Here is a 27,117-nt window from a genome sequence, read left to right as displayed (position 1 = left end):
TATTCTGTTGACTAATGTTGACACACACACACAGTTATCTTATAAACGACCTAGGGTCCCTGGAAATGGGTGATATATAAATTCTTCTAAATAAAATTATCAATAAATTAGCAAATAATAGCTTTTTTCCTGGATTTCTGGGTTGCCTTAGCTGAGGGAAAACCAAGAAGAATGGTGTTGCAGTGGCTGCAGTCCTTTCTGGAAAGATGAATTTATTAACGTTGGTTAAGTCTTGCTAATCTCATGGTATTTGTTTGGCTTTGCTGTGTCTTACTGTTGTTGTTATTATGATGGTTGGTCGCACAGTCAGCCAGATGTTTAGACTGGATTTGGCATTTTTATCCACCTATCGAGTCCTTCCCAAGGACCTGGGATAGGCAGATGTTGTTTGATAGTGTTAAAGGTATCGTCACAGGATATAAGGTGTTCCAAGTAAAGCTGCCTTTTACAATTGACTGATGGTGATTTTGTCAATGCTGATGGCATTCAAGTGGTGCTCCAGATGTTTTGGAATTGCACCTAGGGCACCTATTATTATTGGTACTATCTTTGCTTTCTTTTGCCATAGTCATTCTACTTCTATTTGCAGGTTATATTTTGTGATTTTCTCCAGTTCTTTCTCTTCTATTCTGCTGTCTCCAGGTATTGCAATGTTCAGACTTTCTTATCAACAACTGTTAAGTCTGGGGTGTTGTGTGGCAGGTGCTTGTCTGTTTGAATTCTCAAGTCCCAGAGCACTTTAGTTTCTTCATTTTCTATTACTTGGTCCATTTTGTGGTCCCACCAGTTCTTGCTTGCAGGCAAATGGTCTTTCTTGGAGATATTCCAATGCACCATTGTTGCTACTGTGTCATGTCATTGTTTGTAGTCAGTCTGTGAGAACTACTTCTACTTCTATTTATTATTATTATTTTATCCAGCCTTTTATATATAACTCAAGGTGGCGAACTTAGCTAATAGTCCTGCCTCCTAGTTTCCCACTTCAACCCTGTGAGGTGGGTTGGGCTGAGAGTGTGTGACTAGCCCAAAGTCACCCAGCTGGCTTGCATGCCTAAGGGAGGCCTAGAACTCACCAGCTCCTATATCAATGGTTCTTAAACTGTTTGACCCAATTACCCCTTTTCCCAGTCTTGAATAATGTTACAAATAAAAAAGTCTTGTTTTACACAAGTATCTCAGCAGTAGCAGTCCCAAACTGGATCAACTCACAAGCAAGCAATTACAAATTGCTCCATTACTCCCAGGATATGCCTAAATTATCCCCAGTTTAACAATTGTTCTATATGGATATTCTGGGAAAAGTCAGAAATTTGGCTTGATCTCATTTCTTCCAACTGATCTTTGTACAGCTATGGAATTCCTAAACAGGTGTGCAAAGCAGTTTCAGGATGGATGAGCAGAACCAGAGGGCAGGACCAGAACCAATAATTAAAGTTAGATAGTAGGAGAATTGTCAACTAATGGATAATAGGAGAACTGCCAGCTAATGGAATAGGCTGACTCCTGAACTGGCATGGTCTTCTTCACTGGAGGTCTTCAATGAAGCTGCATACCATCTATCTGAAACATTTTAGCAAATCTTGCACCAAACAGGGTTGGATCAGATGACCTTTGAGGTTCATTCCAACACTATAATTTCTTGATTTTTTGTGAACCTTGTGTTATTTCAAATGCATTTTAAGTACCAATTAGAGCTCTCTATATATTATTTTTCAGTTTTGTAAATCTTGTATCTTGAGCTGTGCCTTAAAGTTACAAAGGTATTTTAAATGAATTAGTTGAGCTCATTTTATAGAAATAATGAATTTACTTACACACAAAACTGCATGAAATTGCCTAATGTTTGACACATTATTGTGCATGACTTAGGCACGGAATATAAATGCAATTCCTAGTACCTCGTAATACCTTCACAAACATAAAAAGAGAGGAATTGAGGTACGCTCCTTCGCAGAGGGGTTCATTTTATAAGGTGCGGTCATGGGAATCGAGCTTGACGTGAGGGTCTCTGCACGTATAATAAACATTAGCAATCCTACGCATACTTATCCGGCAGGAAGCCTCACCGAGCGAGGCTTACGCTGTTCAGGCCGACCGCACGGCCGCGAGAGGCCCGCGGCTTTCCAGCCACGGAACGCTCGCTTCTCCTCGAGCCCCAGGGATTCCTCCCTCCCCCGCCCGCTCCTTCTCCTCGCTGCTCTCAGACCCCCTCCAACTCGCATCCCTCGCAGCCACCCGCCACTCACGCGGCCACCCCTCCCTCATTTCCGCTTGCGCGACCGCGGCTTGTCCAATCCTCCTCTACGCTTTCTTCCCGCCTGTCTCGCCGTGCGCATGCTTGGGTTATGCAATAGGCCCTGCGCCCTCGCGTCCCAGCTGCAGGGCGGCGGCGCTGGGGCCGCTTTGATTGCTAGCAGAGGCTCAGTCGAGGGTGGCGGTGGTGGTGGAAGAGGAGCAGGAGGCGGAGGGGGAGACGGAAGGGGGAGCTGGCCCGGCCAGCCTGCCCTCCCGCCCTGCCTTTCAGGTGGAACTGGAGAGAGGGGAGCGCGGGCCGTCGGCCCCCAGCCAGCTGCCCTCCAACTTGCCCGAGCGAACGAGCTGGCGGGCGGCGGCGGCGGCCTCGGCACTCCGGGCCAAGTCCCGCCTGTTCCGCGACGGCGAGTGGGTTGGCTTCCTGCGCGCTGTGCCGCTCCCCCCTTCTTTTCCTCCTTTCCCTTCCTCCTCCTCCCTCCCCTCCTGCTCTCTCTCGCTTTTCCCTCCCTCCCTTCCTTTCCCCGGCAGTAGGAGCCGCAGCGGCAGCAGCCACAGCAGCAGTAGCCCGGATCCCCTGAGCCATGGCGCTGTGAGAGCAGCACATGGCGGGCGCAGCAGCCATGAACCCCCCACTAATCCATACAACTCCCCCCTGAAGAGCCACCGTGTAACTGCAGCCGCCGCCCGCCCGCTCACCCACCAACCAACCAGCCCGCCTTAGTTGAATAATATTAGCCAGCCAGCACCATCTCTGCCCGGCACTATCCATCGCAACTGCTCCTGCCGCCTCCACGCCCGGACCGAAGACGCTCTTCTCAGCCAGCACCTTTCCTGCGCCGCCGCCGCCGCCGCCGCCACCCAGTCCCCCGCTAACAGCCAGCCTGGTCCCGCCGTCGCCATGGGAGTGCAGGGCTTCCAGGACTACATCGAGAAACACTGCCCCAGTGCCGTAGTGCCGGTGGAGCTGCAGAAGCTGGCCCGGGGCAGCCTGGTGGGTGGGGGTCGCCAAAGGCCTCCCCAGACCCCGCTGCGACTCCTCATCGACGCCGACAACTGCCTGCACCGGCTCTACGGCGGCTTTTACACGGACTGGGTGAGCGGCGGGCAATGGAACCACATGCTGGGCTACTTGGCGGCGCTGGCCAAGGCCTGCTTCAACGGCAACATCGAGCTCTTCGTCTTCTTCAACGGCGCCCTGGAAAAGGCCCGGCTCCACGAGTGGGTGAAGCGGCAGGGCAACGAGCGCCAGACCGCCCAGCAGATTGTCAGCCACGTCCAAAACAAGGGCACCCCGCCGCCCAAGGTCTGGTTTCTCCCGCCTGTCTGCATGGCGCACTGCATCCGCTTGGCCCTCATCCGCTTCCACATCAAGGTAAGCGAGCGCAGGCAGCGGCCTGCTCAGAGGCTGCCCATCACCGTCTTACGTTCGGGTCCCCGGCTCGTTGCCTCAGCGCCCCCTTGCATGCGTCTCCCTGCCCCGTGACACCAGGGCCCTCTTGCAGCCCCGGTCTGCCTCTCGAGCCCTGTCCTGACTTTGTGCCCCCGCTTTTCGCTCCTTTTTACTCGCTTCGCGCTGCCCCGGGTCTCTCGGGGGCCCTTTAGCAGGTGCCCTGACGACCATCGGGGGCCAACTCCTGCGCTGCCGTCCTCCTGTCCATTGAAGCGCCTCGCCACCTTACTGGGTTAAGCGCCCCCCCCGCGGCGGACAGAGGGGCAGCATTATAAAGATGGCAGCTGGCTTTTCCCTCCTGGTTATGGTTTGACTGATTCCAGAGGGAGGAAGGGAGGGAAGTTCTGTTTTCCCATATCCGCAAAATGTCGTCAAAAGCTGGCGGAGTTAGATCCTTGGGCGGGGAGACGAGGTTTCCTGGGATCCAGCGTGCTCCCCGCTGGTCGTTAATAATCATCCAAGGTTGCCCCCAAAGTTTGTATTGCGTCTGTCTTGATTACAACTCTCCCCACCCCGGAACAGAGTAGAAATAAGTCTCCCTGCGTCCTCACTAACAAGCAGGAAGCTACAGGGTGCCCAGAGCCGGCATAGGAGAGGACTTAGTAAGCAAACTGATGTCCTCAATCAGTACAGGGATTTTTCTATTTATACATAAAGCTTTGAAAATCAGATGAGAGGAACCGGGAACATCCAAAGGCTCCAATCCACAAGATAAGAAGTCCTAATGAGTTGCTAATATTAAACGTTTAAAGGTGATGCTACAATCATCACTTTCTTTTCCCATTGTTCCTAAAGCTGGATTTCTGGTTTGTTAATACTATGAATTTTTTGCCATCTCTCTTCAGGCCTTCTGCCATCATTCTTAAGTACAGGTCAGGTCCCCATTCTTTCCCCATACAAATAGCAATATAAACTGTAAAGAAAGATCTTTGGTGATTGGTGTATTTGGCTCAGGATTGAGAGTTGCAATGCCAATTTAAAACAAAATCCATCTGCAATATTTCTGTTCTAGATTCACCCTAATTAATCTTTTGAAGTGTGTCTTCTGTGTTCTTTTTGAAAACACCACGTTGTTCAGGTTGCCATTGTTCTGATCCTTCAGATTTGTAAAATGACCCTTGAAACTAGTAACCACTCTTTGAATCAGATTTATTTTTGGATCCAGCTATTTGTTTTAAGTACAATGACTTCTATCGTTTGTTTCAATCATAAATGGGAAGTTAGGCATTAGTTTGTCAAGAAAATGCATGTAAGCATGCAAGTTTTTTAATCTGTGATTTAGGGGTGAGGGGACTTGTGGCTTAAACTACACAAACGTTTGAAGTTTTAGACTCTAATAATATAGTTGTAAACCATTTAATTACACTTTTGTAAATGATATTAAGTTTTATATTATTACTGTACAATCATGAAGCAACACAATTGTTATATGCAGTTGAGTAAATGTATATGTGAATTTGCTTTGATTACAGATTCACTTTTATTGCATGTAGATCAATGACAAGAATGCCCTTCTGATTCCTCCATGTTTTCTAGTGTTTTTTTTTTCCTGGACATTTAAGAAGTATTGTTCTTATGATAATAGTTGTAATAGTATCATTTTATTTCATTTTATTTTGTCCTTAAAATGAATCCAGTGGTGAAGTAGCCTGCATGAACTCTTAGTTCTCCTAAGTGGAGACTTTTGTCAATATTATTGCATAGTTGAATAAATATGTGACCTTCAGCAACATGTACAGATTTGTAATTGGAGTTTAATGTTACTAGGCTCTACCTTGTGGCAGATAAAGCCATAGCTGTAGAGAGACAAAGGATCCCCCCACCCCACCCCCCAGGATGGTGTGAGTTTTCCTAAAACTCATTTTTTAACATATTTTCAGAAGAGGATATTAAAAGTTAGTTTTTAATGAGTTCAGTGAAACTAAAAAAATAATAACTGTTTTCTGGAAATGTGGGTTACATTATTTTCGGATTGAAACTTACAGTTTAAGGCCTAGAATTCATTCTGCATTTTAGAGTGGCTGTGATACTTCAGACTAAGTTGCTAGTGGAAGTCCCTCCCCTTGTTTCAGTTGTAACTGGTAAGAAATTTAATAAGCCTACAAGTCGACAAATCTAGTGTAATGATTGGCTTGCATAAGTGACAGACATGAAGTGTAACACCATAGTGAACAAGTTAGATTGCTCTGCTCTTGTTATTCATCTATCAGAAGTGGAAAGCTGTAAAGTGCAATCATATTTCTCTAAATCAGATGTGACATACATTTCTAATGAATACATGATTGAGGCTAGAAATTCATTTTCACAGTAATCTTTGCAGAAAAAGAATCAGCAAATGTGATTTCAAAGAGTATTTATTTAAAAATTTATTTAAAATTTTTTTCTTTCCAACACTTAAGTATTTTTCTTGTAAAAAGGGAAATAAAAGCAAGTGTTATATTGTAATGCAAACTTCTAAATCCACTAGCAATAGGTCTTCTTGTTCTAAATTTACAGAAAATTGCAGATGGGATATTTATTCCAATGTAGTAATCCTTTAAATATGATCTGGCTTAAGGCTATTACATCTAGTGGAATAAAGGTACAGTAAATTATATTAAAGATAATATTAAGAATATAAAATAAATTCCATCATGATGACAGTTGATGTTATAATTCAAATATACTAGGACTGTCGTCTGATTAATGAAGTAATAATTCACGTTATATTGGAATCTCAAGTGCCTATTTCTAGTAAATTGCATAAACAATTGAAAATGTCTGTGAGTCTAAACAGTAAGTGTAAGAGGATCATGGGAAGTAATATTCAGAACACATAATATGGCAATACATGACACACTATTTATTTTAACTATGTGTTCAGATTATAAATACATAATGTAATTTTAAATAACTTTCAGTGAAATGCTCTGTTTATGTAAGTTGACACTCAACACTACATATTTGATTTTTCCCCCCCAATTTGATAGTATCCAAATGTGTCAGATTATATTTTCTGTCACCCATCTACCCTGGCCAAAGTTTGTATTGACGGAAGATGATAGGAGTTATAATCCATTACGTTTGAAGGGGATCAAATCTGGGAGGCCTAATCTGTAATAAAACTATTTTAAACCAAACAATTAGGATATCATACACAATGTATTTGCTTTCTTTTTCATGATTTTGATATTCATAAAACTCTGGGGAAAATGTAATACAGTATTGGATTCTTTCCAATGCTTCTGTTACTTTAATTAGCATTTGCTCCTAAGATTTGACTTACCACTGTTTTCCCCCCATTTTGGTTGTATGTGTGGGCATCTAGTCTGATGCTCACCGCCAACTTGGCATGCTTCTTTTTTCTGGGCAATTGAACAAACCTCTGAACAGAATGGTGACTGTGGGGTTTGAACTTTATAGTTTTACTTTTTAGTTGTTTTTATGGAAGATTAATACAAAAATATGACATTACGGAATTTATAAAAGGAAAAGGAAGATATGTGTATGGATATGTTGAGTGTGGGTGTGTTTAAGTGACAGAGAGATAATGATCTAAGGAAAAAATCTCAGTTCTGTTCCCCATTTTTTTAACTATTGTTTTTCATAATGGATGTCATTCTGGGTTGAAATATTGAATCTGGATATTTAAAATAGTTGTCCAATTTTCTATGAATTATATTGTATAAGGAAAACTAGGATATTAATATATTAATCAATAACATAAAAATCATAATAAGTTTCCTAGAAAAAAAGTCAGTGTGACCTGCATGATTAGGCAGGTACTATAAATACTGTTTTTCTACCTGTAAGATGTCTAACAGTCTAGGATAAAATCTAACAATTAAAATTAAATGCAATAAGTTGCAAATATTATTAATTCAGGTTCTTAAAAAGATTGGTGAAAAAGTTGGTTTTAACTCCTTTTATGAAAGTGTGGAATCTAAATGTGGAATACATTTCATAACTTTGAAGCAATGTAAGAGAAGGCCCCTGCCTGCTTGCCACAAAGCTGGACATCTGACAGTGTGGCATCTTTATGGGTGCTTCTCTTGCTGATCATAATGCCTAATCAGGTTATTCTGAAATTCCTATGGTACAAGAGAATGGAAATTGAGGAAATGATAAATATGGCCTCAGGATCATCAGATGAACCCATGCTGATGATCTTATTCTACCTAGCTATCTAGGTGTGTAAACTTTCCAGAAACGTTGATGCAGCTAGAAAAAAAGTACTATTTCTGTTGTGAGTGGACCAGCATTTTGAGGAAAATGGAAATATATGAAATACATAAATTTGAAATTTACAGACTTTACAGATGTCATGTTGTTAATTTATAAATGTATGAAATATGCTTATAAAATGTAACAGTGGAGCATATAGTTTTATTAAATAATAATTTTAAATTTATTGCTAGTTTAAAATTATTTTAATTTTGTTGCAAATATGATTATAGATAGTTGAATTCTAAGAAATGTGGCATCTATTCAATTTTTCTGGGTAAGGAGAAGCCAGCAGCCCAAAAGTTTGAAAATGGAAAAAATCATTACCACTGCAGTAAAGTGAAGAAAGTTTTATACTGTAATATATGCAACAAATATTGAAAGCACAGAATTTTAGGAAAAAATATCTGAGAGTAATGAAGGGGAAAAAAAGGTTCAGAATACATGTTTTGCTACATAAAACATGTAAAGTCTTTCTGAATCTGAAGTACTATCATCAATGTTTACTTATCCTTTATTTTTAATCATTTTAATACCTTTTAAGAATGAGATTTTGCCTTTTTTATGAAAAACTTCCCTATCCTTTCTAGTTTTAAATTATTCTGTATAACAATTTATTTTGCACATTAAAGATTGTATTATCTTTTAAAAGCAAAATATTATAACCCTTCATAACCCTTTCTAAATTTTTCAGCTTTCAGTTATCTAAAACACGAAATAGCTCATTTTCAAGGTATTGTTGTTCCATAGAACACTGACCTAGTCCAAGTTCCAGAATCTTTCTATAATGAGTACAAATGGAATTGTAGGTGAATTTCAGGGAAGGCTGCCAAACCACAGGAGGAGTCCTTTGGTTGATCTAACAAAGGACTCTAGCACCAGAAGAGTAGGATGGGATATGATAAACCTATTAAGGCAGCTTTTCTCAAAATGTAGGTTGCAACACCCCTGTGGGGGAGAGGTCATAAAGCATTGGATGGAGGGTCACTACATCATGCCTTCCTTGCAAGTTTATTATAACCACGGGTACTAGTTTCATCCAGTAGAATGCTGAATGTAAGGCACTGTGATGTCGACAGATGCCTGAGTGTTATTTTTGTTTAACTGTATAATGTTTAGCAAGCTAGAACTTCATATTCTAAATATTAACTTTTTAAAATATGATATTAATGTAGATTTCAGTTTATATGTACAATTAGGTGTTAACTTTTAATATATTCTTTTCTGCATCTCCTTTTCTTTTCTTTTGCGTAGGTTGCACAAAGTATCGAAGATCACCATCAAGAAGTAATTGCTTTTTGCCGAGAAAAAGGCTTTCATGGTTTGGTTGCATATGATTCAGATTATGCATTGTGCAACATACCTTACTATTTCAGTGCCCATGCCCTAAAACTGAGCCGTAATGGAAAAAGCCTCACAACAAGCCAATACCTGATGCATGAAGTTGCCAAGCAACTGGACCTGAATCCAAATCGGTTTCCTATTTTTGCTGCTCTTTTAGGTAGGTAAAGTAATACACGGCAATCTGAGTGTGCATGTGTGTGTATATCCTGAAAATTTGTTCATGGGAGACTTGTATGTTTCTATGTATAAACAGTGAATGTCCTGAAAGTTTCCATTCAATCCACATTTTAGCTCTTTGGAAATCAGCCCACTTTAATTGGGAAATTGTCAAGCCCAAACCAAAAATTTCATACCACCTAATTGAATATTATGGGAAATACATGTTTTTAAAAATCTTAATTTAATTGGATAAGATTTGCAGGTGCAATCATTATTATGAAGGAATAAAGCCTACTAGAGGAGAGAGTTTTGGTCTTGGGTACTTTTAAAAATGAAGAGACTATGTGAGACCACACACCAGAGAAAGATTTGGTTGGTTGGTTGGTTATTTATTTATTTATTTGAGAGAAACAGAGAGAGAGTGGAATATAATTTTTTACTGATTTGCAATGGTAAAAAAAAATCCCCCAATACTTCTGTTGTTTCATTTATATAATTATTTCTGTATAGAAAATTCTAAAGTCCTATAAAATAATTCTAGAATAAAATAAGATAAACATGGAATGCCAACAAAATAAAAAACTAAAATCATTCTAGAATAAAATAAGATAAACCTGGAGTGCCAACAAAATAAAAAACATCCATTAAAATAGAAATCTTAGAAGGAGTTAGTGACTAAGGAAGTGTGGGATTTTGTACTGATTCGGCAGGCAGGAGTGCATGCAGCCTAAATTACTGTTTGGTTTCTTTAATTTTGCCATTGTGTAAATCCACTTTTAATGGCATAGTATTATGTACAAAACAGGCCACTATGACTTGTTCAATTAACAATTCTTAAAAAATTAATCATGGCGTACAGTTAGATGTAAATGCCACCAGATGACACTTATTTAACTAGAACTTAAAGGATTTTATTGACCATATTATAGTTAGATGGACACTTAATGAAATGTAGTATTACAGTCCTACATATGAATTGCTTAATTCTAATAAAAATCTGAGTAGGACAAGAAATAGTGAAAGAAAGGTGTTCCCAACTATACAAAATTGCCTAACCTAATAGTGTCAGAGGTAGTTACTAAGCAGCAGCAAATTTATGTACACTTAGGCAGCAGAGATAATCATCTAGTTTGCATATAATGCTAATTAATATGTATTCTGCTTATATATAATTTATTTGAAGTTTTACACCATTCAAGACTTCAAATGGTAGTTTATTAAGGGCAATAAACCTTAATTTTAAATCATGGTTTCAAGCTGCCTGTCAGCCTTATGAGATAGACCAGACAGGAAACACGACCAGATGAGCTAATTCTACTTTATTGTAAGATTACATTAACAGAATCTTGCAAGTCTAAAAGTACTTCTCTCCCCACCTTCCCCTTTACAGCCCAAAAACTAGGGAGGGTCTCTTCTGAGCCTTTTGCCCCATCCACATTCCTGCTGTGGGCTCAGCTGCCTTTTATTTGACTGTTCCCTTGGTTGCATCTCATTGCCCTGTCTCCCAAGGTCATTCCCACATACCTTGATGGATTTATTTATTAACAATATTTGTAGCCCATCCCAATCAACATGAACTCTGGGTAACAAGTCGTGTAATTCAAACTATACACACTAGTGAAAACCAATAAGTAAACATACTACCTATGATGGTTTCCTATATTCAACTAAAATTACTTTAACTTGCTTATGAAATAAAAGGAGAGTTGGGTCTGGTCATACTAGCAGAAGGATATTCCATTAAGTAGAGAGCACCACTGAGAAGGCCTGTTATCCGATCCTCACGCTGTGTGCCTTATGAGGAGGAACCTTTAACAGGCCCTCTCTAGATGTGCTTACCAGACAGACAAATTCTATTTTGGCAAGGCCCCCACAAATCATAGGAAAATAGCTAGTTCACAGAAGAGAAGTCAGTGATGCTCAGAAAAACTTTTATTTACAAAACACATTGTACAAACACAAGCACATACAAAATAAGAAAAAGGCGCTAATACACCCTAAACACAAAGACAACACTTTCCACTCCATACAAAGAGAGTCACCCTACAAATACACTCACTAACAGACTCTTGTTCAGACTTTGGGTAACCAGTTAGGTATTGGCAAAAGAGATAGAGGGAAAACTCTTAATTCAGCTTAAATCAAATTTTGGTTTAGTGTTTGAATGTAGGCAAGCTGCTACCACAAAACTGATGTACAAAGACTGCTTTCAAACTATAGATCAGATCTTCAATTTTGTGTTTTAAAAGATGAAGACAAGAATTACAAATATGGTTGATGCTATCAGCAAAGACAATGTGGAATCTCTAAAAAAGAGGAGTGTGCAGTGTGGCTTACTTTGTGAATCTAGTTAGTATAGGGCTCTAAAGGCTCTCCTTGACTTTATGAGTTACCCATAGCAGCGGTGATACTGTATATACTTTTTCCTGGAATAGTGACTCCATCTGGGTTGCTGAATTTAACATTAGTTATTGATGTAATTCTGATTTAGCTGTTTTCCACAGGATCCTGAGGATCAAGAGATGTTTCAACACAGGGATTGCCTGACTGAGAAGGCAATACTGAACTGGAGTTGAAGATATCAGTGGCTCTAGTATTCCACCAAATGCAGTATATTGCTTCAATAAAAGGCTGGGCTTTTATACAACTCATAAGCCTTGACACCTCATGCACAATTTTATTTCTCTTTTAGGAGCTCTTGCATCAAGAATGTAGATTCCCATCTTATTCCTATCTCAGTTGCTCAGCTCTGTCTGATTTTTCCTATAGTTGCTGAGTACCTTTGACGCCATGGTGGAAGTAGCCTATAGTATTTCAGTATGTTTTGATATGGCTGAAAATAATGATGCAGCAAAGTTATATTTGTTTCCCCAAATCTGGAACATCCTTGATAGTGAACTGCAATATGCCTTGGGAATTGCCTTCATTATCGTCGTCGTCGTCGTCATCTTCTATCAGTGACCTTATAATTACAGATGAATAAGTGCCTGGCCAGCCACTTAGCTAAGGCCTCTGTTTATATATTCTGGTATATGGGATAGGTCCATCTTTATTTTGCTTTCTGCGCTCCAGTGCTGTCTCTAATCCCTGACCATACAAGTCCTTACTAATGCACTGTGAGAGGAAGACAGGATTGCAGTTAGTCTAAACATCTTACCATCTGAACCTACACTGTCTGCATCTCAACCTGCTGGCATGGTAGAACAACAGTACCATTATTCTGCTGAGGATAGCACATCTATGAGCATCATCACATGCCTGAAAGTTGAATATCAGCATTTCATCTTTGTTGATTGGCAATGTTGGAAAATTATCTGTTATTTCCAGAAGTACAGGCAGATAGCATATTGGAACAGTTCCATACTATGCTGCCTAGTCTATACTAATGCAGAGCCATGGCTGAAATTTTGGTTTATCACCACCACAGAAGTAGGGGTATTGGAAGAAGGGATATTAGGCTTGTGCCTCTTGTCTCCTTCCTCAGCATTGGTCTCAGTGCTGATGCTTTCTTCTTTATGAAGTTATTGAGGCTGTGAAAGATGCTTCCTCCCCTTTTTGCAAGTCCAGTATATAAGAATGCTTCTTGGGAATCTTATGTCTGTAAGGATTTCTTCTCCTGCCACTTGTATCATCATGGAGTGAGGAAAGCTAAGCATTAATTAATCAATTTATATAGCCGCCCATCTCACCACAGGCAACTTACCACAGGCAACTGTACAACAAAGCTAAAAACAGTAAAATACATTAAAAATATATTTCCACTGATTTCCTTTCTGTGGCCTGCTAAAATGTTTACCCAGCTTAGAATGGTCCAAAAGCTATTCAGGTTTTGCCTTGGTGAACTATAGAAACTCTTCAAATCCATGTTCAATTTTTGTTTTATGGTTGTTGCTTTTGTTGTGACAGAAGCAGAGTCCCTGATTTCACATACAGCAACTTGGGAATTGTTTCATTTTGTTGAAGTGATCCATGTAGCAAGTGATATCTGAAGATCTAAACATGATTACTTGGAAATAAGTTTCAGTGATAGGGGTTTTACTTTCAGATAAACATATGCAAGAATTAGAAGCAATATTAGGAAAACTGTAGATTTATTATTTTATGACTATTAACATAATGGAATTATATGATTTGTAAGTAGAATTTGAAGCTAATCCCTTTTTTTTAAAATTCTGTCAGGCTTCATTAATTCCAAGCACTTATTTTAAGTTAACACATATGTGGAGATTCATCTAAATATATAAACATACTATTTAAAGTAAATTACATACATATTCTTATGGTTTAAAAAAAGTTGTAGTGACCCTGATTTTAATTACTATAAATAGCATATTTAATTTTCCAGATACTGGTGTAATTTATATGGGCATGTATTGTATTGTATATTCTAGGTAATCACATTCTACCTGATGAAGATTTGGCTTCATTTCATTGGAGTTTACTTGGTCCAGAACATCCACTAGCCTCTCTTAAGGTACAATTTTAATATAATTTGTTTCATTTTGAAAAAAAAAAGGGATACAAATAATCCATAATATGAGGCATCTTTTAATACTGTTGGATGTTTCCTGAAAAATAGTCTACTTATTCAGAAGAAGTGACAAAGACTGATAGAGTACTACTGTGGAGATAACAGATTAAATTGCAGCTGCTAGCTTTAAGGGTTTTTTGTTACACATACACTAATAGGGTATTCTAAATACTGTTTTTCTAATTTCAATTCCCATTCTGTCATTCTAGAACCAGCAATATGTTTAGACCTTCTGGTTTTCACTCTTACCCCTCTTTTATTAACAAACAGTCTGAAAAAATAGAATATGTTTTCAAGTAAACTAGATATATTTACAAGCTTAATATAAAATTTGAAAGATTTGTGGAACTACAAATTCTCTTATGAAAATCCAAGCCCCTTCAAAAATTAAATAGAGCGCTTGTATGTTGATGAACCAGAGTTCATGAGTTAGGTATTTGAAAGAACAATTGTGGATTGGGAAGAATTGGGTTTATTGGATTTGACTGGTTATGCATTCCTTTTAATCTGGCCTGGTAGCTAAAAGATAAAGCAGCTAAATTAATTTGGTTAGATTAAAGCATTTGAAATACCTTTCCTGTTATCTATAACCAACATTTTAAAAAACCACCAGCAAACTCTGGGGCAAGGCAGAAATAATTTGGAAAAAGTCCTTTGAACCCTGCATGAGCCTAGCATCTATCTGCTGTTCATTAAAGAAGCCTGTTGTTTTCTAGACTTGTATGTGAATCTGAAGAAGTTGCAGCTGTGTAGGAATCATATTCACGTTAACTAGTAGATTTTTTAAAGCACTGCACTTTTTTTTCCTATCCTCATTCAGTAACCTGAAAAATAATAGGTTTCTTTAATGAGTAGCAGAGAAGTGCTGGTTCTGCATAGAATCCAAAGTATTTTTCTGAATTATTTTCAAAATACACATAGTCCTTATAAACACAGTTGGTTGTTTAAATAAAGCTTTCTAGAATTTTACTACTTTCTCAACTGGGCACATTATTTTACAGTAAAAAAAAAATAGCACTTATGGAAAAAGTATAGCAGGAACTGTAGATCCATTTATGGTTTTTAGATTCTCCCATTCTTTCAATTTTTTAATACTGTTATCTTGGGTAAATGGCCATTTGTGTACTGAGGAAAGCATCTGTTTCAAGACTGATTTTTAAATAGGATGTATGGAAAACACCAGTCATAATTATCATAATTATTAATTCTGTGTTAACATTACTTGGAAGTAAGTACTACTGATGGAAGTGGAACTTGATTTCAAGTAATTGTGTTTATGATAGTAGTCTAAGCAATCTATGGCTAATGTAGCATCACAGATTCTGAAAGATACTAATTTTATTTTTTTTTTAATTCAATTTTACATGCTGTTTACAAAAAATCTTGGAAGGAATAGAAGTACTGTTAGACCAATCCTCCAGCATTACAAGATCACAAGCATGACAAGCCATGGCATCACATGTAGATAGGCTACTACAAATCTGCATGCAGGTTGCTGCACTTGATTTCACTTTATATTAATGCAGTCATTCCCTTTCTGATCATAAGTGCCAATAAAATTACTTTCATTGGGAAATTCCACACAAATGTTAATTTGAAATACTTTGTAGCCTATTGAAAAGGGCTCCAATGTCTGCAAGATTTAATGTATCTGTCTTATATATCTTATTGAGTCAGTAAGTTTTAGTCATCACCCACTAGCCAGTTGCCCTTTCTTCTTTTGTAAATCTGAACAGATAAGAACACCAGTTCAGATGTCTCAAGATGGTGAGCCAACCATTTGCAACAAAGAGCTCTTAAGGCTGTTAACAAACCTGAGCAATGAAGGCATGTTTTGATTTCTAAGTAGTTTATTAATTTAGAGATTCAGTTAGAACATATAGGGACAGCTTTGTACATATGTTTATATGTCTCCTCTGATGTATAAAATGGAGTAGAGCAAACCTAATCACAGCAAAGGGACATTTGTTTTAAGGGATTTGTATCCTTCCCTACATTACCTTCCGTAGTTGTTTTGCTGCATTTTACCTTGAGATCAGTTCTGATTTCATAAGTTAAACCTACGCCTGTCATTTATTTTAGATGTGAGCAAGGCAAATAAACAAAATTAATGCCCATATCCTATATCGTTTTCATGTTAGAATTTTATACTATGGGGTCTTCATTTATGATTGGATATGTATTTAGAGATCTATATTTATAGAAGGCTGTATTTTTCGCAGATGAAAGTAGCCTAGCAAAAACATACCAGGTTGTAGAGAAGGCCTGATATAAATGTATTAATATTACAGCAATTCTTTTTTTCCGTTATAAAGTTAACAAGGAAACTGCTAAAAGGAATTTATAGCACTTGTTTCATTCCATTGAACTTTCTTTTATTTAGGATCATATTGATGGTGAGAGAATATAAAAATATAAAATTTTTTAAAACTAGAAACCATGGGAAGTTGAGTTTTTAATACATTTGTTCTTGAGGAAAAGTAGAAGCTTAAGAAAAAAAAAGTAAATGCAGTATGGACTTTGTCACTTTAACAACATGAAATGCATTATGTATAAATTTTAATACTGTTAAAATTGAAAATAAATATTCTTCAATCCACAATAATTATACTCCCAAGGTTCCTATGCTTATCTTTTTAGTTAATAAGAAGAAAATTATTATAAATATGAATGAATAACTATTTTATTTTAATTTTTTTAATACATGGTTTATTAGGTTATTTCAGCCCATTTATAGGTTGAATGTAGCTTGAGATTGGGATATTTTGATGGATTTGTTTGTGCTATATGTATTCATTTCATTTATTTTACTGTGCTTTTATACCACCCAATAATGGAAGTTCTTTGGTTTGTTCAATAAAGTAAAAGTTAAAATCATAAATAAGAAAGGAACAAAAATTTAAAACAAAAGCAACAACATAAAACCAGCATATGACAGAAACAATAAATGATGTATTTGGCTTATGCAGTCAGCAAGTTTACTCTCCCATCCATCTGGTCCCCCTCCCACCCAGTACAACAGGGAGCTATACAAAATCCAATGTAGTTATTAACATGATTTTTAAAATAATAGCTTCGGATTTTCCTGTTTTAGTACACCTCAGAAGCACAGCATTTTTCTATTCTTTTATGCCCTATCAATGTCAGCACCAAAAAAAAATGGCTTGATTCACACATCTTATTAAATCATGTGTTTTTAGTGCCATATGTGAACACAGCCATTGTTGTTTTTAAACTATGATTTATGGCTTAATATATTGTGTTAACCAGATCACTAAGCCTTGTTTGAATGGACTAGCTCAGAAGGAAGCATTAAAATAGCCACTGTCTGATAACTGATTACTTCAGATTTTTTCATCCAGGATCAGTAAGATAGTTTAGTTTTTTTCCTATTCCATTTTTCTAAAGCAAAACTGGGTAATTTCAGTCTTGTCACTTTTGCTATACTACAGATAATAATTTTTCTACATTTTCTACATATAATGTGTTTCTACATCTACAAAAGAAAAACACATACTGGAATTTGGCAACAGCACTGAGTATTTATGAATATATATTGTTGCTTAAGGATATAGAAGGATCTTACTGGATCTGAGCACTATTAGTGTCTACCAGTTTGGGATACTTTGCCAGACTCCCAGCACTTCATGGTGTACTGTAAATTGACCAGCAGTCTGTTGACACATACCTTCTCCACACTAAAGTCTATAAGTATTTCTAAAGTAAAACATATTAATGAATAGAATTGGTGCTAACTTCTCCATCCTCTTACATTGCTATGAGGTTCTTTGTAATGGACAAATGACACTCTATTTTTAGCAACCTTCTCATAAAGTACTCAGTCTAGCTCCTGTCTGATTTGGAGAAGCATGAAATAGCATGTATTGATTTCCATGCCATCATGATAAGATCATATGAATCAGAGCACTGCTCCTGATTACGGCAGTTCTTGCTCTTGTTATTTATGGCTTCTTCAAAGTGCCATTCTTATTGTATACCAAAAACATTATATATGAAATTATGCAACCTGTATGTAGATTATCATGTAAAAGTTACACAAGCATGTAACCTTTATCTTCTGTTTTCAGTTCTAAAATTAATCCATTTTGTCACTGGTTGTACTGTATTAGTTTTCCTTACTGTTACCTGCATTGGTATCCTTTTCTTTTTATATTCTGTTTAAGCTTCTATTGACTCCAGAATATATTTGTTCTTTTGCTCCTCTTTCTTTACTATCCATTTTCTTATGTTGTTACCTTGGTTCCTCTAATACCTATGTTTTCTGTAAACTAAATATTCATTCTTTTTATGTGCTTTTATGCATTCCTGCTTCATTAGAAGCCTTTACCACTATAACATACACGTAACTCCTTCCATTATTTTTTTAAATGAACGATGAAAGTTCATTTCTTCACTGTTTGATTCTTCTGCTGATCTCTCACTGTTACCATTTATAGCCACTGCCTTTTCCTCGTGTGTCTATTTAGGCTTCCACTTAAAAATTTTAATGCTTAAGTTGCTGGTACATAATGCTATGTTTGTTTAGACACTTTGAGAAAAATTAACTATATATGCATTGTGGTGAAATACACATATATATGTATACACACATATATATGCAGGTTTTCTCCCTCCATAATGTCATTGCTGGAAATGGCTCTTGGAGCAGTGCTGCTGGTCAATGAATTGTCACAGGTCCCAGTGGATTTGCACTTAGAAGGCAATGTAAATTTCTCAGTTCCTTAATAGGAAGTATCTACTGTAAGATTTCATCATATCACATTGCCGGGGTCAGGGTTATGTTTTGTATCCTCTTCCATATTCAAGAAGTTACCTCTACAAAATAATGTAACATGAAACACTGGATTAGAAATTTTTCAAACCTATATCTTTGTATGCAGAATTATTTATATGGAGGAGTCTACAGAACATGAAACCCATTATCTAGTGTCTGAAATAGTATGGCATAGTTGTACTAAATGAACTCGAGTGAATATTATGATGTGCTGTTTGTTGTAAGCAGGACAGGAAAAAAAGTTGAATAAACATGTAATAAATAGGGAAAGTTATACAAAACAAGTGGATGTAGAGTTAGCCCTGAAGGATTCTACTTTCTATGTAAAAGATACCATTTAGGAGATAATATAGTGAATGTGACAGTCTGTTTTTGTTTGTAGTTGGAGCATGCTTGCTCACTTATTTCTGTAGAAATGGAGAACCCAACATAACAACATTTCTGAAGTCCTTTATGTTAATTAAAGATTTTGAGATAAAGAACTTTTCAGTTGTAAACATTAGGAAATCTATCTATCTATCTATCTATCTATCTATCTATCTATCTATCTATCTATCTATCTATCTTTCTTTCTTTCTTTCTCTTTCTTTCTTTCTTTCTTTCTTTCTCTCTTTCTCTCTTTCTCTCTTTCTTTCTTTCTTTCTTTCTTTCTTTCTTTCTTTCTTTCTTTCTTTCTTCTTGTTTGGCTCTGCACTTCTGCAGAGTGGAAGAGTTTGCTTACTGCTATCAATGTGCATATTGATTTAGAAAACTGTTAGCAAATAGTCTAGTCAAGTCTAGAGGACATAATGGGCTTTTGAAACAGGCAAAATAATATTTGGTGTTGGTGTGGTATTTAAATATACTTAGACCTTAAGAAAATACAGTCTTTGGGAACTTGCTTAAAGCACTTCTATGAGCTTTCAACTGCAAAAGGGGTTTGCAATCATATTTGTTTCTCATGCTCTTGAATCACATTTGTTGTAGTTTGTTTACCTGTCTTACATAGTAGACTTAACAATTTTGGCTATATTCTCAGTAACCTTATTAAAACTTGACATTCATTTTAAAACCATCTAATGGAGCTTATACATTAGCATACTTTTTTTTTCTTTGAAAGAATCTGTAACCATTTTCTTTTACATGATCTTCTCTGGCTGTGCTTTATGTCCTTTATGAACTTCAGAGCATCCGCATTGTACTAGCAGAACTTTTTGAGGTATTTCTTCTAGTAGTTATAGAATAAAACTATTCACTGCCTGTCTTTTTCAGCCACTTAATCTGCTGCTGCTGCTACTTTCTTTTGTGGACTTCTCGGTTCCAGTTACTGGGTAAAAAAATTAAATCTTCTCCAGGATTGCAGAATTCTCCTTTCAAACTTCCATTGTCCAGGTGTGATGTCACTTCCTCCACCATAATTATAGTGCTACCCAGTTAGATTTCTTTTTTAAAAAAATAAATCACTTTTGTGCTTTGTAACTGACTGCTATGCTATTAAGTGCTTTTGTTACAGCATCTCTATGTTGTGGCTGTAAGAACTGTACCATAATGAATTCTGACTTTCAGTTCCAATAGAAATGTGTTTTCAGAATTGATTACAGTATGAAGTAAATCTAAAGTTGATGACTTACAAAAATGTTACATATGGTGTTGAATTTCTGATAAGTGTAATTATGGGCAAAGTATAGATACCTTTTTAAAATTAAAATCAAAAAGAGCCCCTAAAGCAGTGAGCATTTTTAAGTGGTATTTCATTAAAAAAATCCCATATAAAATTAAAGGCCAGGGTATTCCCTTCCTTTAATCTGAGGATAGAAGTAACATTTATAAGAAGTTGTTTTCCCCTCATTACCACCTTGTTTTGGAGGTTTAAAAAGAAGTGACTTGACAATTAAAATTTTAAAACTTGTCAAACTATAATTTCATAATTAAAATACTGTTTTAAAAAGTTTGTATTAAATTAAAGGTGGTGCTATTCAAATAGTGTGTTTCTTGGTGAAACAGCATCTATAAATGAAATGGATTGATCTTTCTCCTGCGTCCTGAATGAAATATGCACTCTGAAACAGAATGTGGGAGGAAGAGACTGCAGCAAGGAAAAGCTGTGGAAGAGTAGAAGTAACTTTACTCAGTGTTGGGTATCAGTCAGTGTGGCTTTAGGTTTTTTTTTTTTCCCCTTTTCTTTGAAAAAATAATTTCACTTTATGTCATTAAATAGTTTTACATTATTACATTGACTGTTTAAAATTTCTTGTACTTACAAAATTTACGTTATTCTAAACTTTTATTAAACCTCAAAAATGTACTTATACTATTATTGATTTTTCAGTGCACTTAGTAATACTAATTCTACTTCTTAAGCATAAATTCACACAGGAATCACACAGTATGGCAAAATAGTTTTGTGAATGGACACCCTTATAGGGTAAGATCCAAGAGTTCATTAGAAAGCTGGCCTTATTAGGCAGCTATCAAAAATACAGTAATATTCATCAAGAACATGTTAAAAAGTACTTCTGAATATGTGCCAGGTGACTTTTTGAAATGATTCTAGTTCTATCACAGTATTAAACATAGGATTTATAAGATTTTGTGGCTCTTGTGAGGCCCGTGTCTTGTATTTCTCTTAGAAATAAAACTGGGCCCCTTTTTGCTTGTTGATCTAGAGAGCAAGGTATTTCTCCTCAAAATAATCTAATATTTTAATATCTCTTTGATGTCTTTTTATAGGTCAATACACTTTCCCTTTTTTGCCTTCTTTTCAAGTTAAGTCAATCTGAACCCGCAGTTACTGATATGAAAAACTAGGGGTCTTACTCCAAGGCCCCCCCTTTTTTATAAATGTCAGTAATATACCTCATTACTTATCAATTACAAAATTAAGGCACATCAATTTAGCCAAAGATCACCACCTCCAGATTTTTTTTGCCTTTTTCTTACTTAGCAGTTTACTTTTTTCTTTAGTTCCTGCTAGAAGTAAACTTTTTAAAATATCTAAGATAAGACACAGTGATCAGAATTCTGCCTTTCATATGAAAGGTATTTTCAATCTTACTTCCAATAGTCTATTTATTCTTGTTTTCAATATGAGCCCCTTTTTCTGATAAAAGTTATAGTGAAGATAGATTGGAGAGTAATAGGAGCTGACAAAATCCATATATTCATATTTGAAATCTCGTATTCCTTAAGGCAAGCACTACTTCTAAAAAGATACACACATATCTGGCTTAGGAACTCTGTGTTATTTTTTATTATTATTATTTTTTAAGATTATGTAATAGTTATTTACTTTGATTTTGGCTGCTTTTTTCCACATTGGTTTAAAACTTTAAAAAGTGGCTCTTGAAAAGAAACTAGATTTAGTGAATGACACAAGAGTTGGAAAAGACATGTTGTGCCAGTGTGGGGAATGCAAAGGTCTGTCTGAAATACCATGCATGTTTTTCCCTAGATGACCATACTCAGAAACAGGTCTAAGATTCATCTTTGGTTAACAGGACTGAAGTTGGCTTGTGGTCTTGAAGTTTGTTAAATTTTTGTTTAAACTTCTGGAAAATCTCTTGGGAGTGGAATATATGCATACTACTTTTCAACCATAATGCTGTTCCATAATAGTAACTTCATAATATAATTTGTCTTTTTTACATAATTTGTATCCATTTTCTTGACTGAGCAACTCACATAAATGAAAAAGAATTGAAAAAAATAAAAATAATTCCATCATTAAAAACTTGATACTCATGACAGAATTAACACATACCCTGCAATATGTATTACATGAACTCCAACTGCTTGTGGAAAAAGCCAGATATTCACAGCTTTCCTAAAAGTTAGAGGACATCTGGATCTCTTTGGGAATATTGTTCCAGAAGGGTAGGGCTGCTGCTGAGAAAGCTTGCTTCCAGCTATACCCACTAATCTTTCATAGAGGGGACCTCCAGCATCCCCTAAATTGATCTAACATGACAGGCAGATTACATTTGCAGTGGTCCTTTGGGAACCTTGTTCCAAGCCACATAGGGCTTTGTAAGTCATCACCAACATCTTGAATTGTATTTGGAAACTTAATGACAATCAGTATTGTTTTTCTTAGCATTTGCCTTGCATGTTGCAGGATTTGCTTGTTTTTGCATTAACCTTGCATAGTTCTTACAGGAAAGCTATCACTGAATTATGGGACAAGAATTTTTGTCTGTAATTAGCTGGCTTTTGTCTAATTAGCTGGCTTGTTACAGAGCCTGATGCTAATTAGTGCTGAGAAGGAGTGACTGGCCCAAAGTCACCCAGATGGTTTCCATGCCTAAAGGAAGGCTAGAACCTGGCTTCCCCTGTTCCTAATCCAGCACCTTAACTGCTACACTTCATTAATTCTCCAGTGGCAACCAGTGTAGCACCAGAATATTGGTGTTGAATTGTTAAAGTGGCTTTTATTTCACTAGCATGAGACCTATTGTATTTTGAACCAACTGCAGTTTTTGGGTAATCTTTAAAGGCAGTTCTAAATAAACACAGTTACAGTAATCCACTCTTGAGATAACAAGGGCATGAGTGGATGAATACAGCCCACAGGTAGCAAAAATCATTCCACAAAGAACCCTACCTGCTACTTTATCCACAAACCCAAAGGAATCCCAGATGATCTTGCAAAAAGTCCTGATTACTTTATTTGATTATGTTAATGTGGGTCTAGATATAACAAATCCAAGCCTTTATCAGAAAAGGCTTGAAGGAAACTTGGGTACTGTCCTTCCTTAAGAGGGTGCCAATTATAATTGTAGACAGATAATATTCTTACAGTAACAGTTCTGATGGGCCAGATAGCATTCTGTTTATCAAACTATGACATCATGGGGCTTGTAGTTCCTGTCATGAGTTCTTTTTTTGAACCACCAATAACCAGATTGACCCAGACTCAATAAACACAAAGCACTGGAAATTTGGACAGTTGATTGGGGTTTTATATCTCCCCTCAGTGGCTGGGGGTGAGGGAGTCTTTTGTTTTACAAAAAGAAAGCTTACAAATAAAGGAACTTGAAGACTAGTGTAAAAATAATAATAAAACTGTTTTCTATTTTTGTTCTGTCAAAGTCTTTACTTTTTCTTCATCTTTTCTCCTTGTTTGTTCCTGGCTGGGCCCGTTGATTCTTCACCTTCCCAATCTTTACTGCATGTGAGGGAAATGGCTTGAAGAACTTTTACCTCACGCCAGCTTTGATGGAAGAAAATAAATGCCTTTCTCCCCCCATTTTTCTCAATTTCTGGCTGACTATCTTTTAGTTTCCCTCTTTACTTTGGCTCCTGGGCTCTGTTTATTCAGCCTATTCATAGTGAAGCCTGGCAGCAGAGCTCCCAGGCAGCCATCTTATCTTCCCTCCTTCTGGCCTCCTGTCCAGGACTGCTGTTTGATTGGCAGCTGGGTTGCTTTGATGACAGGGGAGGGCCAAGAAGGAAATGGGAGGAAAGAGCACAGGGGCTTAGAACCTGCTCAGGCAGTCTGTCCTTCCCCAGTTCCACTCTTGAAAAGTAATGCAAAAACAGTGTGTGCAGAAATACAATTGTCTGTCATATTTCTAGTGAAACAAATGGACTTGCTCAGATCTTCTCTAAGCAGATGGTTTCAGAGTCTCTCAGCCCCTACAACTTTGAGTTAATAGCTTTTGGAAAGTGCTCAAGTTAGAGTGTATAAAGTAAACAGTCACCTTGTTGATTTTGTTGCCTCACCAGGCCTGTAGATGTGATTATAGTGGAAAAGACTTCAACCTCTCCCGCCCCTCGTTAAAAACTGCCAAACTCCTTAATGCTTTACAACCTCTGTGGGTGAGTTAATAACCAAATACTATGGTTCCTGATTCTACTTCTCTGACTAAAAAAGATAATTAGGAAGCAGAGTTCTGTAGAGATTTCTTTCCAGTCTATTATTGTTAATAGTGTCATGTCTGCCTCCAGTTAATCAAAATGGCAGAATTAAGCGTGACAGAAGTTGAGAGTAGGTTTACTCTGCAGTTTGCTCCTTGAAAAAACTATAGCACTGTTACTGTTGCTGCTCTCCAATCCTCATTACTGGAATTACTGTACTAAAACATTTCACAGTCGCTCATGCTTTAGTCACTTGCCGTGTGGATTACTGCAATACGCCCTACATGGGGTTGCTCTTGAAGACTGTTCAAGAGCTGTAGCTGGTCCAGAATGCACTGGCACAGGCAGTTACGGGCGCTCCTTGGTACACCCACATTAAACCTCTGTTCCACGAGCTGCATTGGCTCCCAGTGTCTTCTGGGTGGAATTCAAGGTGCTGATTATCACCTATAAAGCCCTCCATGGCACAAGGTCAGGTTATTTCAGGACTGCCTCTCCCCAGTTGTTTTTATCGGTCCCACTAGGTCCATCAAGAGGGAGATACTCTGGGTCTCTTCAGTTAAAGAATGTAGTCTTATGGGACCTCAAGTGTGTCTTTTCTGTCACAGTGCCTCCCCTCTGGAAGACTATATCCCCTGAGATCAGGTTGGCCCTGACTCTTTCGTAAAGTGCCGAAGACCTGCATGTGCTCCATTTCCTGGGGGATGGGAGGTTAGATGGCCTGTTGAGAAGTTTCTGTCTACTGTTTTGTTGGGTTCATCCTCAGTGACCGTTGTTTTATCCTTTGCTAATTTTTTTTTAAGTGTTTTAATGTGTTATTAAAACCGCCCAGAGTAGCATTTGTGAGATGAGTGGCCATGTAAATAGATTTATTAAATGAATAAATAAATCTTCCAATGAGGCTAGATGAAAGTAAGATTTGTAATGATTTAAAAATGCAAAATGTTGTTTAGTCTGAACTATAGTAGAACAATTGAATTGCAAAGGTAGAACTAAATGTGCAGATACTCTAATGTTACTCAAGGCAATGCAAAGCAGTAGTTCTTTGTTCAACAAGAAATACACAGTTCTTGGTTTTGACTTTAGAGATCATTTGTCCAAGTTCTCTCTGGTTCATCAAGATGCTGGATGCTTCCATCATTCTCCTGAGGCAGCTTCAGTTTCAGCCAACAGGACAATGCAACATTTTAAAACTTGCAGCCTGAAGTTAAACTCCTATAGTAGCAGTACAAATGCAAAAAGTGCTAGAAGTCCAAAGATTCCCATCCCCTTGTAATTCAGCCGTGATCTTATAATATATAAATCTGGTTTTCCCTATAGAAAGTGATCGGTATTGTAGACTCTTAATATTTACCTATCATTTTGTTTTTCCCAAAATAATAAACTAATTCATGACTCGGCCCCAGTCAGTTCATGGGAGTTACACTATAATTCTTCAATAACCCTATTAATTGACTTCTGTTTTAGTTCATAAATGGTAACAAACCCACATAATTTCCACTTGGTGTGGCTATGGCTGAAGATTATAAGATCTATAGCACAGCTATCTGGACTTAGAAAAGGCTGCATTTACAATTTCAAATGTACTTACAAGAGGCTTGTAACGTGGGTGGAAGATGGGAAGTAGAACTGCTTTCTTAAGGATGACCGGTGCTTTTCTTATCTAATGTAACTTCCTGGATCAATGCTTGGTCACAAAGTGAACCTATCTAACATATGGGGAAGACGGGGCAGAGAAAGTTGCTGTTTCTTTGACCTGTCACATTCTTAAATGGCAACTTTCAACATGTGAAGGCATGACTACTCAAACACAGGTTTTAAGTTTTGAATGGGCAGAAAAAGTGATCTTTGCTTGTTGCTGAATAGAACCACTAGTAGGTGATTCGGGGTCCTTAGGGTTACCTGATTACCATAAAAGATAAACATGTTGGCAGCTATAATTATTAAGTCCCCCCTCCCCCCGTGAGCATTAACTTCATGCTGGAGCAGCTGAACAGTTTTATAGCCACACTAAGCTGTTTAAAATGCAATCTTACAGTAGGCTATTTTCTACAGAGAATTCTTTTCTTGAGGGTGAATAGCGGTTGCCTTGCCACCCAGTTTTCTAAATGGGTTCTACTGTTCCCTTTGCTTTTCAGGTAAGATTTTGTTCTTAGGTTTCTCTCTCTCACATACACACAAACACATTTCACACTGGAGTTACAGATGTTTTCAAGATCATTTTTACTTACTTAATTTACATTCCAATTTCCTACCTACACAGTAATATTAGTTGATGTCAGTGCTAATATATTTTTTTTAAAAAGATGAAGTTATTTTCATAGTCATTGCATCAGAGTTAGAACTGAAAAGATTATATTTCTGAAGCATATCTGAACAGATTATAGTCTGAATAATGGATATTCTCTGAATAAATATATTTTGGAATATTTTTATCAAGTGTCAGGCAAATTAGCACAACACTCATGTATCTGTCTAGTCAACTATTGTTTTCTCAAGTTAGCAATAGCTCTTCCTTCCTTGACCATGATGGCTAAAAATAATGGA

The 27,117-nt window shown here is 37.3% G+C and overlaps 1 protein-coding gene across 2 annotated transcripts in view; it reads left to right on the top strand.

The window, feature by feature from the left end:
* Positions 1 to 2,357: 2,357 nt before the first annotated feature.
* FAM120A (family with sequence similarity 120 member A) overlaps positions 2,358 to 27,117 on the top strand; it is a 59,555-nt gene continuing 34,795 nt past the window's right edge. The window contains exons 1-3 of one of the 2 annotated variants that reach the window (XM_015888333.3): positions 2,358 to 3,625; positions 9,161 to 9,407; positions 13,801 to 13,883. In XM_015888333.3, coding sequence (XP_015743819.1) covers positions 3,152 to 3,625; positions 9,161 to 9,407; positions 13,801 to 13,883 — 804 coding nt within the window. In that variant the 5' untranslated portion in view covers positions 2,358 to 3,151. The remainder of the gene's footprint in view (positions 3,626 to 9,160; positions 9,408 to 13,800; positions 13,884 to 27,117) is intronic. The other variant, XM_007429647.4, reaches the window with a different exon arrangement.

This window comes from Python bivittatus, unplaced genomic scaffold (assembly GCF_059951505.1).
Source record: "Python bivittatus isolate LINGU-HERP-01145 unplaced genomic scaffold, Pbiv_v1 ctg000080_np1212, whole genome shotgun sequence".
Taxonomy (NCBI): Eukaryota; Metazoa; Chordata; class Lepidosauria; order Squamata; family Pythonidae; genus Python; species Python bivittatus.
Note: the sequence above shows the minus strand (reverse complement) of the source record. Positions and strands in the feature narration are given on the sequence as shown.